This window comes from Babylonia areolata, chromosome 15 (genome assembly GCF_041734735.1).
Source record: "Babylonia areolata isolate BAREFJ2019XMU chromosome 15, ASM4173473v1, whole genome shotgun sequence".
In the NCBI taxonomy this organism is placed as follows: Eukaryota; Metazoa; Mollusca; class Gastropoda; order Neogastropoda; family Buccinidae; genus Babylonia; species Babylonia areolata.
Genome location: NC_134890.1, coordinates 6,022,144 through 6,040,706, shown reverse-complemented (window position 1 = coordinate 6,040,706; position 18,563 = coordinate 6,022,144). Strand labels below are relative to the sequence as shown.

Sequence of the window (18,563 nt, the reverse complement as noted above, 5' to 3'; positions counted from 1 at the left end):
ATCGTTTTCTTTTCAATCGCCAAAGACGTGGAACAAGCTCCCTGATAACCTCCGTCATTCTGATTCCCTCGCATCTTTTAAATCTCGTCTCAAAACTCACCTTTTCCCTCAGCAATAAGTTCAATTGTGGAAGGTCCACAACTACATGCATGTATATGAATGTGTATTGTGTGTGCGTGTGTCTATGTAAGTTTGTGCCTGCCTATGTGTGCGTATGTGTTAGGGTAGCTGTTAGATACACATGTATGTTAAAATGTATGTATGCAGTGTGTGTGTGTGTGTGTGTGCATGCGTGCGCATGCGCGCGCGTGTGTGTGTGTGGTCACATTTTGGATAGATATAATGTTTTATGTTATCAAAAGCGTTTTTGTAAAGCACCTAGAGCAGATTTCTGGATAGTGTGCTATATAAGTATCCATTATTATTATTATTATTATTATTAATATAAACAGGTCGCCGTGCACGGCAGCCGGTTCTCCATCTTGCTAGAGGCTGGCAGCGTACATTTCACTGAGTGTAGACATTTTCAGCAAAATATTTAATCATTGTTTGGCAATGAACTGTGTCAGTTGGTATAGGAAAGAGTACTACTTGTTAAAAAAAAAAAAAAAAGAAAGCTTTTACATCTGACATCTCTCTCTCTCTCTCTCTCTCTCTCTCTCTCTCTCTCTCTCTCCCTCCCTCTCACTCTCTCTGTCTTAGTCTTGATCATAATGATAATAATATTAATGATGTTGATAATGATAATAACAATTGATAATAATAGTGGTAATAATAACAACAACAACAATAATAATGACAGTAATTAAGCAACAAATAGTATCAGTATCAGAAGTTCAGGGAGGCGTCACTGCGTTTGGACAAATCCATATATGCCACACCACATCTGCTGAGCAGATGCCTGACCAGCAGCGTAACCCAACGCACTTAGGCCCTAGGAAGAAAAAAAAAGAAAAGAAAAAAAGAATTAAATGAATATTTATATATATATAAAAAAAAGAGAAGAAAATAACGCTGAAAATAAAAATCGAAAATAAAAATGAAATGAAATATGATGATAATAATGATAATAATAATAATGGTGATATTAATAATAATATTAATATTATTATTAATAATAATATTAATAATATAATAGTAATGATAAATAAGGATCAAATAAAATGAAATAAATAAATGAATATATAATTTGAAAAAATAGAAAACAAAAAAATAAATAAGAAAATATTTTTTTTTTGTTAAAAAAAACTTTGTCTTAGACAAAGAACTGTATATGAATGGGTGTAAAAGGAAGGAAAATGAAAGAAGACTTAAAAAAAAATTTTAAAAAAAGAGAGAGAAAAGAACAGAAAAAAAGAAGAAAAAAGAAAACAATAGAAAAAACAGAAAACAAAGTATAGTGAAAAAACAAAGTGGGGAAAATAGGTTGCAGGCCCCACAATAGGCACAAAAAACAACCACAGCGTCAGTGTGTGTGTGTGACAAAAAAAAAAAAAAAAATGAAAGTGGGAAAAATTATGTAGGAGGTTGGAGGTCCAAGAAAACAAGACCAACAACAAAACAAACAAAACAGCAACCAAAAACAGTGTGTGTGTGTGTCCCTCCCTCCTGTAAGTTTCCGCCGCAGTCAACATTTTACAGCTGAGTAACCAATTTCTCTCTCTCTTTCTCTCTCTGTCCAGTTGTTTGTATACATTAAAACCAAGGTAAGCCACAACGGAATTGCAAGCTTAATTAGAGAGACTCAGAGAGGGAGAGGCGTTTGCGGCAGGCAGTAGCCTTCAGCAAGATGGCAGCCTGCTGGCATGCGGCCGGCCTCCCTTCTTCCCCTCCATACTATAGAGCTCGATGAACCAAATCCTTGAGATCTAGTGGTTTCCTGCTTTGCAGATCGGAATACGTTTTCCTGAGATGCTGTTCATGTGTTTCTTTGTCCACTGTGAGTGTCCTTGATTTGTCCTTGATTTGGGCTGCTCAGTTTCCTGGCGAACTGAAAGGGTGTGCTTTTTGTTTGCATTCAATGAAATCGATTGGATGTTGGTGTCTAAATGTTGGCATCAGTAATGTTTTGGTTATTTAGCACATTATTATTTGCCTGCTAATTTGCTTGTTTTTATGATTTTAAAATCAGTATGGTTTTTCTGTTTGTATTTTTTTAATTTATTTTTTATTCAGTTTTTGTGCAGAAAAACTTAGCATATGATGTATTGAGTTGAACCAGTGTATATGTGTGTGTGAGTGTGTGTGTTGTGTGTGTGTGAGGAAGACAGAGTACAGATATACTGATATTATGTTTTATGTTGTTTTGCCTTCAGGAAAGTCGCAAGTTAAAGTTCTGGTACAGGGATGGCACCGACTACTACAGCCAGGTGACAACTGCCTATGAATTCTTCAAAGAGCTGGTGCGGCCTGAGAACTTCCCTCGAGGTAACTGACTTGTTCTTTATTCTCTCTACATGGAAAACAAGGAATACATGAATGTGTGATAAAACAGAGATTAATCTCTTCAGTGCCCTGTATGCCTGAAAAATGCTTTGTTCTTATACGCCCACGTCATTTCAGGATTTTTCACATTCTGTTTTAAATTGATGTGTCCAGGTAGACACCAGGAAAAAAGCTTGATATGTCTATGTTGAGAAATGATAAATGGAGAGACAAGGACTAAATACAGTTAAATGATTTTTGTTCATCGAAAAATATTGATTCCAAACTATCCATTCCTTCCTTACCAGTACCAGACATCTATGCAACCCTGTCTTAAAGCAGTCTCATACAAGATACAAGTATTTCAACCATATAGAATTAAAAATTTTCTTAATATCCATGCTCATAAAACATTCTTCCAAGCACATATCCAATCAAATATAGATCATGCTTCAACGGTATGGGATTCAGTTAGTGCAAACATTCTAAAACCCTAAAACAGATTTTTTTATGAATATGTCCTTAAACTAGTTCTTTTATCAAGCTGTTAATGTAAGGTAAGAAAACCATTCATTTGCCCATCCAAGCTACACTTGTACCTATTTGGGGGTGAACAGGTCTGCCGCTGGTTCACAGTATCTTTCCAATCTCATTCATCCTTACATACCCTCACGCCAACTCCGCTCTTCTTCTGACACCCACCTGTGAAGGGTCCCCCCTATTTGAACCAAAATGTATGGCCAACGCAGTTTTTCATACCAAGCCCCCATTCTTTGAAATCAGCTTCCTCACTCACTCATCTTTTTCTTTTTTTTCTGCCCCGTCATCTGCACCGTTTCAGTGGCATTACTCCCACGCCGCTCATTTAGATTCCCCCATACACGGCCACACCTGGGTTTGTCCGTCGTAGTTCCAGCGTCGGCAGTCCACAGGGAACCATCGATGTTAGGTCGCCAGGAGGCCACACACCAGAGGAGACCCTGCACTGCTGCTGAGTCACTTCGGTGGTGTTCAGTGGTGCCTGTTCTGATTTAACGTACTTAGGACACCACCTACTAAGCCCCCTACTAACGGCAATAATGGCTTAATCTCGGAGCCAGACTGAGTGAGCGTCCCTCCCAGAGTGGAGACTGCCACCACGTCCCTCAAACAACAGCCCTCCATGAATCTGCCGACACTGACGACATTGACAGGACTCACCCCAAGCACGGAAGTGGAGGGGTATCGAAACTGAGGTCACCATGAGAGCAGGGCATGAAAGGCCACAGACTTTGAGACTATTTTGTTTCTATTGATGACGATGAAGGAGGAGGAGGATGACGATGATGATGACGATGTTGCTATGGAGGTCCATTTTGGTTTAGGACTGCGTGACAAGGCTGTACTCTACGCTTCCTGTCATAATGATATCCCGGCGTTAACCAGGCCCGAGAGATACAGACACTTGCAGTGTTGTTCAGGTAATTTGAGCAACACACCCAAAGACGCATCCTTGAAGTGGATGACACTCGACTGTGTGGTCCCAGTCTCCCCATTTAAGCCCACAGCACACTCAACTCTGGGTAGGAGCCGGCCACGGGCCGAAAAACCCACCTCCGCTGGGATTCGAACCCGCGTTCTTCCAGCCGTCAGTCCGCGATGCTAACCACTTCGCCACGGCGGCTGGTCACTCACTCATCTTTGCTCCAGTCTTTCAAATCCAGTCTGAAGACCCACCTTTTCCCCTCCAGAATAATTTTCAACAGCTTATCCCTTTATAGTCTTCAGTTTCTCAAGGTTAGAGTTATGCATACTTGTGATAGACTGGTTTGAAAGCACTTTGATTTGTGTCTGCACAAGATTCAGTGCTATATAAATACTAATTATTATTATTATTGTTATTATTAAAAAGACTGTCACTGAGTGAGTGAGTTTGAGAGTTTCAGAATTTGTAGGTTGTATTTTTGATTATGTACAATTTATGATTGTGTATGCGTGCTTGTGTGTGTTGTGTGTGTGTTTGGATGTTGGGGGAGGGGTGGTGGTGAATGATTTGATATTTTGTATCATGTGTTCAATTTTTTCTTTATTACATGTGGTGTTTTTTTCTATTTGTACATGTCTAAGGCTTATTTTCAAGATAAAGCTTAAGTGCTCATAATGATGATAATAATAATAATAGTAATAATAATAATGATAGTAATAATAATAATTTCTTTGTTACTCTTTGAGAGTGCATTGCTACAGTGCAGCGTCACCCTTTTTTTTCCTGCATGCAAGTGTCAGTGGATTTTTCTACAGAATTTGAATTCAGGTGTGGCACTGCAGCGGTAGCGACATGGTTCATTCAGAGGCTCATGTTTTGGATGGTTTATTTTAGTCTGTAGTTTGTTTACAGTGCTCTCAGTGTGCAAGATGTTTTATGACTGTGTCAAGTTTAGTTGTGTGAGACTGCTGTTGTTGTTTCTGCGTGTGTGTGGCTGCATTACCCAGTTGGCAGTTGACAACAATGTCCGGGCTCTTCCGCCTTATTTGATTTCCAAATGGATGAATAAGGATGTATTGTATTGTATTGTATTGTATTGAATTTTGCCAGGGACAACCCTTCTGTTGCTGTGGGTTCTTTTCGTGCAGAAAGTGCATGCTGCACATGGGATCTCGGTATATCACCTCATGTGAATGACTAGCATCCACATCACACTCATGATCTGGTGGAGGATGAGGAAATACCAGCGAATTTGGCTGATTCAGTCGTTTTATAGGTGGATGCATCAGCGCTATGTCAGCACTACACATGGTGTGGCTGTGTGTTGCAGACTATGTGGGGTTCATCACCAAGTGCATGAAGCAGATGCAGGGGGACCATTACAGCCTGGCCAGGAAGATCGACCTGGAGATCCAGCAGCTGGAGAAAGATGAGGCTCCTCAAACACCTGGTACGTTCCATCAACTTAGCTTCACTTGGCTACCATATTTTTTTGTATATATATATATATATACAGAGAGAGAGAGTGTGTGTGTCCTGTTCATGGGTGACAAAAGGGGGAATGGTTATAGAAGGATGGGGGGTGGGGGGATGGGTGGAAATTTGCTTTTGTTTTCTCTGCTTCAAAAAGTAAGTATATAACTTGTTTTTCATGTGTCTTTTTTCATGGAAAAGAGAAATATAATTGCTTGTGACAGTATTTGAGGAGCTTTTTGAAATGTCACTGCTGGAGACAACAGCCTATCAAAAGTAAAAGGGAGAATGACTTGGCTCATGCTTGATTTGCACATACAAGTCTTTAAAATCAGGCTTTGGGTTTGGCAACCTTTTTCCCAGCTATGGCTCCAGCTCTCCATACAAATCAGCCTTTTTTTTCACTAAGAGCAGAAGTATTGCATTGCTATATTTTGTCCACCTCGGTCACCTCAGTTTAGAATGGTTATCTGTATAGAGGAGTTTTATAGCCCAGCAGAGCTTTATGTGTTTGCATCAGTTGTCACAGATCATAGCTTTGCAGTATGTAGACTTTCTCTCAAAAGCACAGACACCATGGGTATTACCTCAGTCCTATCTGCCACCAGTTGAGTTTACTTTTTATTATTGTTTTATTCATTTCCATTGTTTTCTGCTTTAGCAGTGCAGTTCCTTAAGTGGACATCTTGGGCAGTGTGACCTCTGATTCAATTCAGTTGAACAAAAAAAATCCCTGTTTTGCTTTCACCCCACGAAATGAATATTGCTTTCATCCTGTTTATGAAAACTGTAGTGGTTGTAACAGTTTTTCTGTACAAAAAAAAAGAGAAAAAAAAAAAGATCAAACGTTCCTTGCATTAACATTCTTGCTTGAAATTTTTTTTTTTCTCATTGTAAAAATCGTTCTTTGCAGTGGATGACACTCATTACTTACCAGATTTTTTCTTCCAGTAACTTTACTATTAACAGTGAGAGATACTGCTGGTAACAAATCCTGTTTAAGTATTCAGACTTTGCCAACAAAGGATTCGTATGTTTTCACAGAGGCATTAACAACAGAAACAAAGTGGGCAAAACTTTAGCGCAGACTTTAAACTGACTTATCATGTCCAAACATTTTTGTTTATTTTGGAATATATTATTTTTACATTTCAGTTATTATTTTTTCTTTCCTAAATAGCAATGTTTATACTGTTCAGATTTTTTTCTGTTAGCTATTCAGCTTATTTTTATTCATATTTTGTTAACATTAACAGTGATTGTACTTGCTAGAATTCAACATCTTAAAATGCCTGCTTAATATTGGCTGGCAAAAGTATAAAATGAAAGTCTTGACAGATAATAATAGCATAGACAAGGATCACATCATTCACTATCTGTGCTGACACATGGTACGTTTTTTTTCTAATGCTGCTTTTTGCCTGGGATTTCATCAGAAGTGTGTGGTAGGTGGCAGCACCTCATTCATAACCTCATTGTGTTGTGGTAGGTGGCAGCACCTCATTCATAACCTCATCATGTTTTGGTAGGTGGCAGCACCTCATTCATAACCTCATTGTGTTTTGGTAGGTGGCAGCACCTCATTCATAACCTCATTGTGTTTTGGTAGGTGGCAGCACCTCATTCATAACCTCATCGTGTTTTGGTAGGTGGCAGCACCTCATTCATAACCTCATCGTGTTTTGGTAGGTGGCAGCACCTCATTCATAACCTCATCATGTTTTGGTAGGTGGCAGCACCTCATTCATAACCTCATCGTGTTTTGGTAGGTGGCAGCACCTCATTCATAACCTCATCGTGTTTTGGTAGGTGGCAGCACCTCATTCATAACCTCATCGTGTTTTGGTAGGTGGCAGCACCTCATTCATAACCTCATCGTGTTTTGGTAGGTGGCAGCACCTCATTCATAACCTCATCGTGTTTTGGTAGGTGGCAGCACCTCATTCATAACCTCATCATGTTTTGGTAGGTGGCAGCACCTCATTCATAACCTCATCGTGTTTTGGTAGGTGGCAGCACCTCATTCATAACCTCATTGTGTTTTGGTAGGTGGCAGCACCTCATTCATAACCTCATCGTGTTTTGGTAGGTGGCAGCACCTCATTCATAACCTCATCGTGTTTTGGTAGGTGGCAGCACCTCATTCATAACCTCATGGTGTTTTGGTAGGTGGCAGCACCTCATTCATAACCTCATCGTGTTTTGGTAGGTGGCAGCACCTCATTCATAACCTCATTGTGTTTTGGTAGGTGGCAGCACCTCATTCATAACCTCATCATGTTTTGGTAGGTGGCAGCACCTCATTCATAACCTCATTGTGTTTTGGTAGGTGGCAGCACCTCATTCATAACCTCATTGTGTTTTGGTAGGTGGCAGCACCTCATTCATAACCTCATTGTGTTTTGGTAGGTGGCAGCACCTCATTCATAACCTCATCGTGTTTTGGTAGGTGGCAGCACCTCATTCATAACCTCATCGTGTTTTGGTAGGTGGCAGCACCTCATTCATAACCTCATCGTGTTTTGGTAGGTGGCAGCACCTCATTCATAACCTCATTGTGTTTTGGTAGGTGGCAGCACCTCATTCATAAACCTCATTGTGTTTTGGTAGGTGGCAGCACCTCATTCATAACCTCATTGTGTTTTGGTAGGTGGCAGCACCTCATTCATAAACCTCATCCATCTTGTTTCCTCTTTTTTTGTTTTTTGTTTTGTTTGTTATTGGAACGGTTACCATGTAACTGTGTGGTAAGTATACTCAGACTGTGGTCATCAACGTTCTGTTTGCATAAAAGAATACATGTCTGTGTGTTTCAGTTGTAGGAAGTGAAATTGATGACTGAATATTATTGTCTACACTAAAGATGGAAGCATGAAAAAAATTGGGGGTTACTTTATTACTGAACAAGTGCATGGGGGAAATCGGAAATGTATACATGATGTACAGATTAGAAGTTTACTTCTATATAACAAATGATGTGTCTGAATTTGTGTTTTATTGTGCGAGTGTATGTGTGTGAATGGGTGTGAGTGAATGTATTTGTGTGTGTGTGTGTGTGTGTGTGTACTCGCCAACACAGGCAAGGTTCTTTGTTTTGTATAATCATATTGAGGGGGGAGGGGGGTGTTCTCTTTTATTTGTTTTCTTACCTCCCTCTTCTTTTCTCGTTCTGTCTCAAGGGTTTGCATTCTCTTCTGGCCACTTACATTCTCTCGCTTCTGCATTGCACCCCCCCCACCTCCCACCCCCCACCCCCGCTTGCCCCCCTCCCACCCCGCTTGCCCCCCTCCTACCCCGCTTGCCCCCCTCCTACCCCGCACCCTGTACCTAAAATTCAGTCTCTCTTCCTCCATCTCTCCCTCTTGAAACACTAAAGTGACACCAATTTCATGGTCATATATTCTTTTCCATTTACTGTCTTTCAACCATTCGTTCTTACTTTTGTATTTTCTCTTCCATCCTCTGTTACATAACTAAAATCAGTTTGTTGATCTTTTCCTGCTTTCTTTTTTTCGTTTCTTTCATTCATAACCTTACATTTTTTTCTTCTTGTGTTTTTTTTTCTTTCTGAAAGTCTGGTGAATAGGTTTGTAAAATATTAACTCTTTCATTCCTAGTTTCTATGAACTGTTACGTCCCCTTGTTCTTGGATACCCTTTATTCCTGGATTTAGTCAGAGAAAAAAGTATGAAACTGGGTACTTTAGAGACTTATGGCCACACAGCTCATTACAGTACACCCAGATTGTCATATACTGTTGGTTAAAGGGACTGATGAGAGAAGTCGTTTGTGTCCCTATTGACTCAGTTGATACTCAGTTGTGAAACAGGTGAATATGGAGTCAAACATTATGCATGTAAGTACATACCACATGCAGGACAGTGTTCTGCTTGCATGGCGTTCACATCATGCAGGTACTCACCGAGTATGCCTCACATGTGTCAAAGTGCCACACCGCTGGTCATATCCACAGAGAACTGGCACAGTTGTCCATACCACTTCGATGATTTGAAGTTTGCTGTCTAGAAAGGAATGTGTTTTTCATGACAGAAGCAGCTAAGGAGCCATTAATCAATGATACTAATGATGATGATAATAATAATAATAATAATACAAAGTACTTTAAGTTATATAGCACAAACTCCCCATGTAATGGGATCTAAGCACCTTTCATGAAACAACACACATACAATAGTGCATAATAACATACCTCTGCTCATGAAAAAACAACACATATATGTGTATCTGTACACCAAGACAATACTACAAAATGCAGGTATGAACAATCACACACATCAAAAATACCCTACGCACGCCAATGCTCGCGCACAAACATCCACCCACAGACACACATGCACTGTATGATGACTTCAGTAGAGGGCAAAGTGGGGTGTGTCAGAGGAAGAATACAGACAGTTAGCTGTGCTTCATCACACTCAAAGGCCTGTTTGAAAAGATGAGTTTTCAGGTTTGTTTTGAAAGAGTACAGCATTGGAAATTGATGGAGGTCCAGAGGCTGAGAATTCTAGACAAAAGGTGCTTGATACAAAAAGGTCTTTTGGCCAAATGTCTTTGAAGAGGTTTTGGGGACTGGATGGAGCTTTTCAGCAGAAGACCTGAGAGAATGGAAAGGGGTGCAAGTATGGAGGACAGTTGATAAGTTAGAAGGAGAGATCCTTCAAAGTGGTGAAAAGCCAGTATGGCAATTTTTTAAAATTCTGTATTGGATGGGTAACCAATGAAGTTGACGTAAAAGTAGGGTAACATGATCCTTTTTTACTTTCTGAAACTGATTCTTGCAATATTGTTCAAAATCATCTGAAGGCATGACATTAAATCAGAAGGCAGATTAGCAAGTAGTGAATTGCAGTAGTGAATGCAATGTAAGATCAAGGAACAAACACAGTGGTTGCTTCAATAGTTAGAATGGTACAGATTTTCCTCAGTTGGAAGTTTGCGGTTTTACATAAATTACTGACATGGCCGTGCATGGACAGAGCTAAATTAAAAAAAAAAAAAAAAATGCACATAGGTTTCTGACTGAATTTTGAAAGTTATCAGCATTGCAGACAGTCAAGGTATGGTCGGAAATGTGACTTAGTGCAGACTTAGAACCTGTAAGTATGGCTTCTTTTTTTTTGACATCATTAAATTCAAGTTCTGTGCACATGAAATATTCATATACAAAATGTTCTCTTTCTACACATGACATTGTCACAGACATACCACACGAAGGTGACGCATGTGTTGTACACCTTGAAACAGTCACTCCTGTTGCTGCTTACACACCACACCTTTCACACTTGATTATTGTCTTGCATTTTTTGAAGGGATTGTTGGCATAGCTGACACCAGGGTGTGTGTGGTTGTACTTGTTGTGTAATGTTGTACACACCACATAGGTGTGGTTGTCACCTTTTCCTCGAACAGGCCAGAGGTCAAGACAGGGTTCTGCTGCACTGGTTTCCATTCTGGGGCAGCCAGGATGGGATTTTCATCAAAATATTTGCTGTCAGTTGGTAGGCCAGGTCCAGCCTGAACGAGAGCAGGTCTTGCTTGCTTTGTCCCATTATTCTGTGGTCTGTTGCCTTCCCCTCAAGGACACAAGCCTTGTATATCACTGTCTCCATCAGCTTTGTTTCCAATCAGTACCACTGCATGGACTTCTTTGACTTACTTTGACGGGTGTTCTGGTCCAGTCTGACCACACCATTCATGGTGACATCATAGGCAGCCACTGCTTGGGGGGCAGGGAAACTCCACAATGGTCCCGTCTTTCTGGCATTGTTGACAGTGGCACCTGATTGTCGTGAGGTGGGTGTGCTGTGGAGAGGTAGTACACCATTCTGTTATCTTTCCATGATGTTGCTGTCATGTCACCACACTGTCGCCATTCAGCAGTGACATGGGGAATCCAACGTATTTCTGCCTTGATCTTGACCAGATTGCCTGGGTAGCCAAGACGGTTGGGTCGCATTGTGCCGCACAGGTACGTCCCCTTGCCCACCAGGTACTTTGCCAGCACAGGTGACGTGTAAAAATTGTCTGTGAAGACAATGTGGCCAAAGTCATGAATTGGTTTGGTCAGATCAATCACAACATGAGCAGTGAGCCCCATCAGTTTGTTCACTTGCTGCTGGTGTTTACCTGTGTACACCTGCCATGTTGTAGCAGTGTGCTGTCTAGGCGTCAGCAAGTATCCACAACTTCATGCCAGACTTCACAGGTTTGTCCCTCATATATTGTTGGAAGCCTAAACGGCCCTTGAATGGTACCATGGCTTCATCGACTGTCACATTTTGGTAAGGAATAAACTCATTCATGAAACTGTGCTTGCTTTTGTCCAGCATGAAATAAAGTTTGTGGAGTTTGTCACTTTAATCAACAGGTTTGGTCGGATCAACAAAATACCTGTCTCTCCAAATCTGAAAGAATCGGTCATGACTCATCACACTGCCAAAATGAGTGCGGAGAAGAAATTTTTTTTGCACTTGTGCTTCAATAGTGCATGTCTCTGTCAAGTTGCATAATGTCTTTCATTATGAACAGTCTGTAATAGACCTTGATTTCCTCCAATGTAATGGTTTCCACTCATCTTTGTTCTCTTTAGAATGAAACACTTTATTGGAACAAAACAACTGAAAGTAATCAAATTTTCTCATCGATGTATCCAGCACACAAACAGGTCCTGATCACCAATTGAAAGTCATCCTGGTTCAAGGATCAGGTGCAATGTAATCACCACTAACCCATTCAATCATTTGCCGCCAGTAAAACAAAGGTTTTCATTATCTAGCTTCTCTTCACTTTCATCACCAGCTGTTTGTACTTCAGTAGCAGCAGCTATCTGCTCGTTCCTCTACATTAAGTTGCTACAGATCAAATCACTTCAGTAGCAGCAGCTATCTGCTCGTTCCTCTACATGAAGTTGCTACAGATCAAATCACTTCAGTAGCAGCAGCTATCTGCTCGTTCCTTTACATTAAGTTGCTACAGATCAAATCACTTCAGTAGCAGCAGCTATCTGCTCGTTCCTCTACATTAAGTTGCTACAGATCAAATCACTTCAGTAGCAGCAGCTATCTGCTCGTTCCTCTACATTAAGTTGCTACAGATCAAATCACTTCAGTAGCAGCAGCTATCTGCTCGTTCCTCTACGTTCAGTTGCTACAGATCAAATCACTTCAGTAGCAGCAGCTATGTGCTCGTTCCTCTACATTAAGTTGCTACAGATCAAATCACTTCAGTAGCAGCAGCTATCTGCTCGTTCCTCTACATTAAGTTGCTACAGATCAAATCACTTCAGTAGCAGCAGCTATCTGCTCGTTCCTCTACGTTCAGTTGCTACAGATCAAATCACTTCAGTAGCAGCAGCTATCTGCTCGTTCCTCTACGTTCAGTTGCTACAGATCAAATCACTTCAGTAGCAGCAGCTATCTGCTCATTCCTCTACGTTCAGTTGCTACAGATCAAATCACTTCAGTAGCAGCAGCTATCTGCTCGTTCCTCTACATTAAGTTGCTACAGATCAAATCACTTCAGTAGCAGCAGCTATCTGCTCGTTCCTCTACATTAAGTTGCTACAGATCAAATCACTTCAGTAGCAGCAGCTATCTGCTCATTCCTCTACGTTAAGTTGCTACAGATCAAAAACATCATCTGGCAAAGCATTGTTAAATTCATCATCAGAAAACTGGTCTGAATCCTAATTTCTACACCTTCCATCTTCCGTGTTTGTGTTCACTTAGAAATGCCATGTCTTCAGCTGCACACTGGCAGGATTGAAGCAGTGGCCACCTTCCCATGGCCCAGGAAGGGGGAGAGGTGTGACTGGCATCCATTCCATTCATAAACCTATCCCACAAGTGACCCGGTCAAGGATATATAATACGCATTGATGATGTGATTCATGCAAAGTTCAAAGCGCCTACAGCGAGAACTGATTTTCCATGCTACATATACAGGAAGGAAAGAAGGAGTTTTCTGTTGCACAGTTTTCTGGCCCCTAGGAATGAAGGGTATGATTCCAGCAAAGTGGAAAACCATGCTGCCAGAATGAAAGAGTTCATGTCAGTGTATGATGCACGGTTCTTTTCTTTTGGTGGTTACTGCCCGGTTTACTAAACATTTTTCTTGCATTTACTTACTTCTGGACAGATTTAAACCAGATTAATGGGATTGGTAAGTGGTTTGGTTTGAGTTTTATGTTGTTTTCCGATATATTTCAGGTGTTTTGTTGTCTTTAGATAATTCCTTTTGAGTTTCGCAGTGGATTAACTTTGGTGTGTTTTTCCACTAATCTTGATGGAGTTTCAGTTGATACAGATAGGTACGTGTTGTGGTGTGTGTGTGTGTGTGTGTTAGTAAGAGAAACAGGGAGAATAAAAATTTTTTTTAAAGTTTTGGGACATACATAGGGAGAGGGAGAGAAACTTATTGGAAAGAGACTCAAAGTGAGAACAGATAAGTGTTTTGCTCATATTTTATCAAAGTGTCGTAATTTTTCATAAAATAGAGATGTTGAATTAGTATGATACAGTACTAAAGTGTGCAGGCTTGACTTGCTTCAGATTACAATAAAGAGTGTGAAAAAAGTGAGAGGAAGAATGCCTTTTCTGTCAGTGTCTAGAATTTTGGACTGTTGTGTTACAGCTAATGATTGACTGCAATTTTGGAAATGTTGGTTATGTGTGTGTGTTTTCCCTTTTATGTGTTGATTGTTTCAAAAATTGCTTTGTTAAACTAACACAGTTTTAGTTTTTGGTAACTAGAGATTGTCTTGTTTAATGCTAGAATCACCCCATGTTGTGTTTTTCATGGTCTGTCTCTGTCTCTCTCCCCAACTCCCCCCCCCCCTTCTTCCTACACGTCTCTCTCTCTCTGTCTCTCCCCCTTCTTCCCTCTCCTCCATCACCTCTTCAGTCTGTTCCTCATGTTACCTCCCTCCCTTCCTTTTCCTCCTTCGTTCATAGCTCTCTGAGGCCTTTGTTAACCAGTTCAGTGCCTGCATCCTGTATCCATTCCAGTTTTTCCTTCATCCGTATGGTTTAATGAACAGAAAAAGACATTTTGTTTAATGTGTCTGGATTATAAACATGCTATTTAAATGAACATAGCCAAATGTGTGTGGGTTGTAAACATACTATTTAACCCTTTCCCTGCCATGAAAATAAGATTTAAGTGAAATCTATTTGCCAGGGTTTTTCCACCAAAAACGGGTATAAATTTTCAAAAACTTCTGTGCTCTTTGTTATTGGAGAAAGACCCATAAAAGTATATATTTTCTGAAAGGTAAATGAATAAAGAATATAAAACACAATGTTTTCCCATTTTATGTTATTTTAATGACATGCTGTTGTTTTGAAATAGTGTTTTGTTTTTTGTCACATTTTCAACTTGTTCATTACAAACATTAGTAAGGTAATTTGCACTAAAATATCATATTTTCTGGACAAATGGATATCTGCACACACAAAATCATACTAGAACAACAACTGTATATATGTTGGTTTTTTTTAAAGAGATAGATACACAATGCATTGTGGCTTCTCCTAGTGATAATATGGATGTGAGGCCATGCCCCTCAGTCTCCACGCCCTTCCTCTTCACCCCTCTCACACCGTCACATCATCCATTTCTCATCAGACTGCATTGGCTGAGTGCCAAGAAAACCGCTCACACTGTGTCCTGCTAAAAATTCAGTCACTGTCTGTTGCCTGCTACAACTGTACAGTCATATCTTGGTCACTCTCTTGATTGCTCCCTTCAGTTTCTATCAGTTTGTCCTATAAATATTCATCACTATCTTCTCCTTCAAAATTACGCTTCAATTCTTTCTGAGCATCAGCTAAAGAAAGCAATCTTGGTTGATTTAGTTCGCCACAATTGCATGTCTTGAGCATGGCGTCGGTCCGACATTTTGTTGAACGAGTGAGGAGAGGAGCCAGGCAAACACTACGACAGTAACCCAACCAAAACATTCAAATAAAGGACTGCCTCATGATGTAGATGGTGTTTCTAGCTATGAGTAGAATCTAGAAAGATTCCCCGAGTTAAATCTACCAGTATTTTTGTCAACGAACTGAGTGCAAACCAGGGAAAAGTCAGAATATTTCGATGACGAGTTATCTCGTCATTGTGGCAGCGAAGCGTACACGCTTGCCATGATGAGTTATCTTGTCTTATTGGCAGCCTAGGGGTTAAATGAGCATACATCAGGTGGAAGACCCCTTTGTTCTCAGTGTTTTGGTAACTGGACCACATGGAGTGTGCATGAAAAGTGGGTTATCGTCATATGCAAATAAGGCATCAGAAACTTTGTCCAGCAAAGACCATGGTCCCTGTCAGTGGATTTACACAACTTTGCATGCTGTGCAAATGAGTTTGATTTGTATAACGATTAGAGATGGATCTATCTTGTCTGATGATTTGTCTGAAATCAGAAGTGATGTTTAGTATAACGATTAGAGGTGGATCTATCTTGTCTGATGATTTGTCTGAACTCAAAGGTGATGACTACTGCAGTGATAAAAATGACAGCAATATTTGACACTTTGTTGAATTAATCTATCCAATCATCTATCTAGGCAATAATGGTGAGGGACGTTCACGTTGTTTGGGAAGAGGGAGAGGAGAGAGAGATGAACGGTGCAAGACAATAGGTCGAAGGCCACACAGGGCATAAAAGGGGGCATGGTTGTGAATGTCAGTGAAATGTCTTTTCACAGTGTTAGCTGATGATTGATTGGTGAACATGATTTTCATGAAACCAGGGTTGACAGTCAGTGGAGGGAAATTCATGTGGTTTTATTTGTTCATGCTTTTTGTTATTGTTCAGTTAACCGACTTCTTTGTAGAGGAGACAAATGGGATGCACAGCAGACACTTTACTGGCTCACTTGCAACCAGAAGGGAGTGATTATCTTCAAAGAGCTTCCCTCTCTTTAAAAAAAAAAAAAAAAATGCAAACAAAGAACTTGACTGATCAGTTTCTGAGAACATGATTGACCTACCTTGACTGAATACACCTTTGTCAATGTTGGGACAGTTGTTACTTGCATGTCAACAAGGGTTGTGATTGTTATTATAAACTTAAAACCTGTTTTAGTTTCTTCTACAGGTCTTCTTCTTCTTGGTAGTCCATTGCTTTTGATGATGACAGCTTGTACAGCTCATCTGTTGTTAACTCGCAGGTGGCTGTGAGTCCAGTTTTTGAATGGCATGGTTGTTCACACTTGGGACACTGGGGAAGTGTTCTGATTCAGCTGGCACAGTTGCAGCTATCTTCCTCCTCTCGTGGTCTTCGTTACGCTTGAACAGCATCCCTCTTCAAAGATGGCATGTGCCTGCCTTGAGAGAGCATGCCAGCCAAGCCTGTCCCATACATGGTGCTAGAGCTGCCTTTCGACAAGGGCTGCATTGGCCTTCACACAGTCTTTGAACCACTTACATGACCTGCCTTGGTTCCGCTTGCCTGAGCAAAGCTTGCCATACAGCAGCTGCTTAGGCATCCTGGAGTCTTCCATTAGGATGATGTGCCCCATCCATCGAAGCTGGGTTTTTAAGGTCATGGCTATGATGCTGGTTGTCTCAGCTCTATCAAGGACCGCCAACTTTAGTCCTGCCGGCAGATGCCAAGTATTAATGATAATAATAATGATGTTTATATAGCGCTGAATCTTGTGCAGAGACAAATGAAAGTGGTTTTGCACCAGTCATTCACAGGCATGCATAACTCTAAAACTGGAGAAACTGAAGACATGGAAGAGGCAGGGGACGGAGGCTATCTCGGCTGAGTGCCAAGACCTGACGAAGCAAAAGAGGAAGTTCATTCCAATTGCAAGGTCCAGAGACAGAGAAGGAACGGCAGCCAACAGTGGAGTGTTTGAATCTGGGTATGCATAAACAGAGTGGATCCGAAGCCGATCGTAGAGAGTGATATGGAGTGTAGAGGTGAAGGCAGCCACAGAGATAGGAAAGGGCTTATAACATAGAGTATTGACCTCAGGCTGTGCATGTGGAACTGTTCCAACTGTTTCAGATGCCTTCCATACAGATGTACATCTGTACTGGAGAGAACGATGGCCTTGTACACCTTCAGCTTTGTGGACAGCCTGATGATGTGCTGGTTCAGGACATGTGATCTCAGACGACTGAGAGCTTGTCTCGCTTTGCAGAACCTGGCGTTGACTTCTTTGTCCAGGGTTCCATCACTGGAAATGACTCTGTTAAGTTGCTTGAATTCTTCCACTGTCTTCAGCTCTGCCCCTTTAATGGTGATAGATGGGGGCGAGCAGTGGAAGCAGGTGCAGGTTGTAGCAGGACCTCTGTTTTACTCAGGCTGATGGTGAGACCAAAGAGACGGAGGGGCTTCAGCAAACTTTTTGATGATGAGCTGGAGGTCAGACTCCTTGTGTGCCATGAGGCTGCAGTCATCAGCAAAGAATGCCTCTATGATTATCTTCTCCGTTGTCTTGTTCTTGGCGCTTAAGCAGCAAAGATCGAAAAGAGATCCGTCCAACCTGTACTACAGGTACACCTTGAGTTCAAGTTCCCTGACAGCATGTTTGAGCACACAGGTATAATCTGACAATAGGCACGCTATTTCCAGATATATTTTTGTGCTCAAAGAGAGCACTTCTTAAATCTTTTTATTAACCCCTAGGCTGCCTGCATGACGAGATAACTCGTCATGGCAAGCATGTATGCTTCGCTGCCTGCATGACGAGATAACTCGTCATCGAAATATTCTGACTTTTCCCTGCTTTGCATTCAGTTCGTTGACAAAAATGCTGGTAGCTTTAGCTTGGGGAATCTTTCTGGATTCTATTCATAGCTAGAAACACCATCTGCGTCATAAGGCAGTCCTTTATTTGACCGTTTTGGTTGGGTTACTGGCCGCAGTCTTTGCCTGGCTCCTCTCCTCGCTCGCTCAACAAAATGTCGGACTGACTCCGTGCTCAAGACATGCGCTTGTGGCGAACTAAATCAACCAAGATTACTTTCTTCAGCAAATGCTCAGAAAGAATTGGAGTATAAATTCGAAGGAGAAGACAGTGGTGAACATTTATAGGACGATTTGATAGAAAATAAAGGGAGCAATCAAGAGAGTGGCCAAGATACAACTATCAGTGAGTGATGCAGGCTGTTCAACTCTAGCAGACGAATTTTTAGCAGGGCACCGTATGAGCTATTTTCTTGG

At 41.0% G+C, this 18,563-nt stretch overlaps 1 protein-coding gene across 2 annotated transcripts in view; it reads left to right on the top strand.

Moving 5' to 3' along the window:
- LOC143290397 (uncharacterized) overlaps positions 1-18,563 on the top strand; it is an 83,690-nt gene that overhangs the window by 28,773 nt on the left and 36,354 nt on the right. Inside the window, exons 5-7 of one of the 2 annotated variants that reach the window (XM_076599795.1) lie at positions 2,316-2,427; positions 5,220-5,339; positions 13,520-13,543. In XM_076599795.1, coding sequence (XP_076455910.1) covers positions 2,316-2,427; positions 5,220-5,339; positions 13,520-13,543 — 256 coding nt within the window. The remainder of the gene's footprint in view (positions 1-2,315; positions 2,428-5,219; positions 5,340-13,519; positions 13,544-18,563) is intronic. The other variant, XM_076599796.1, reaches the window with a different exon arrangement.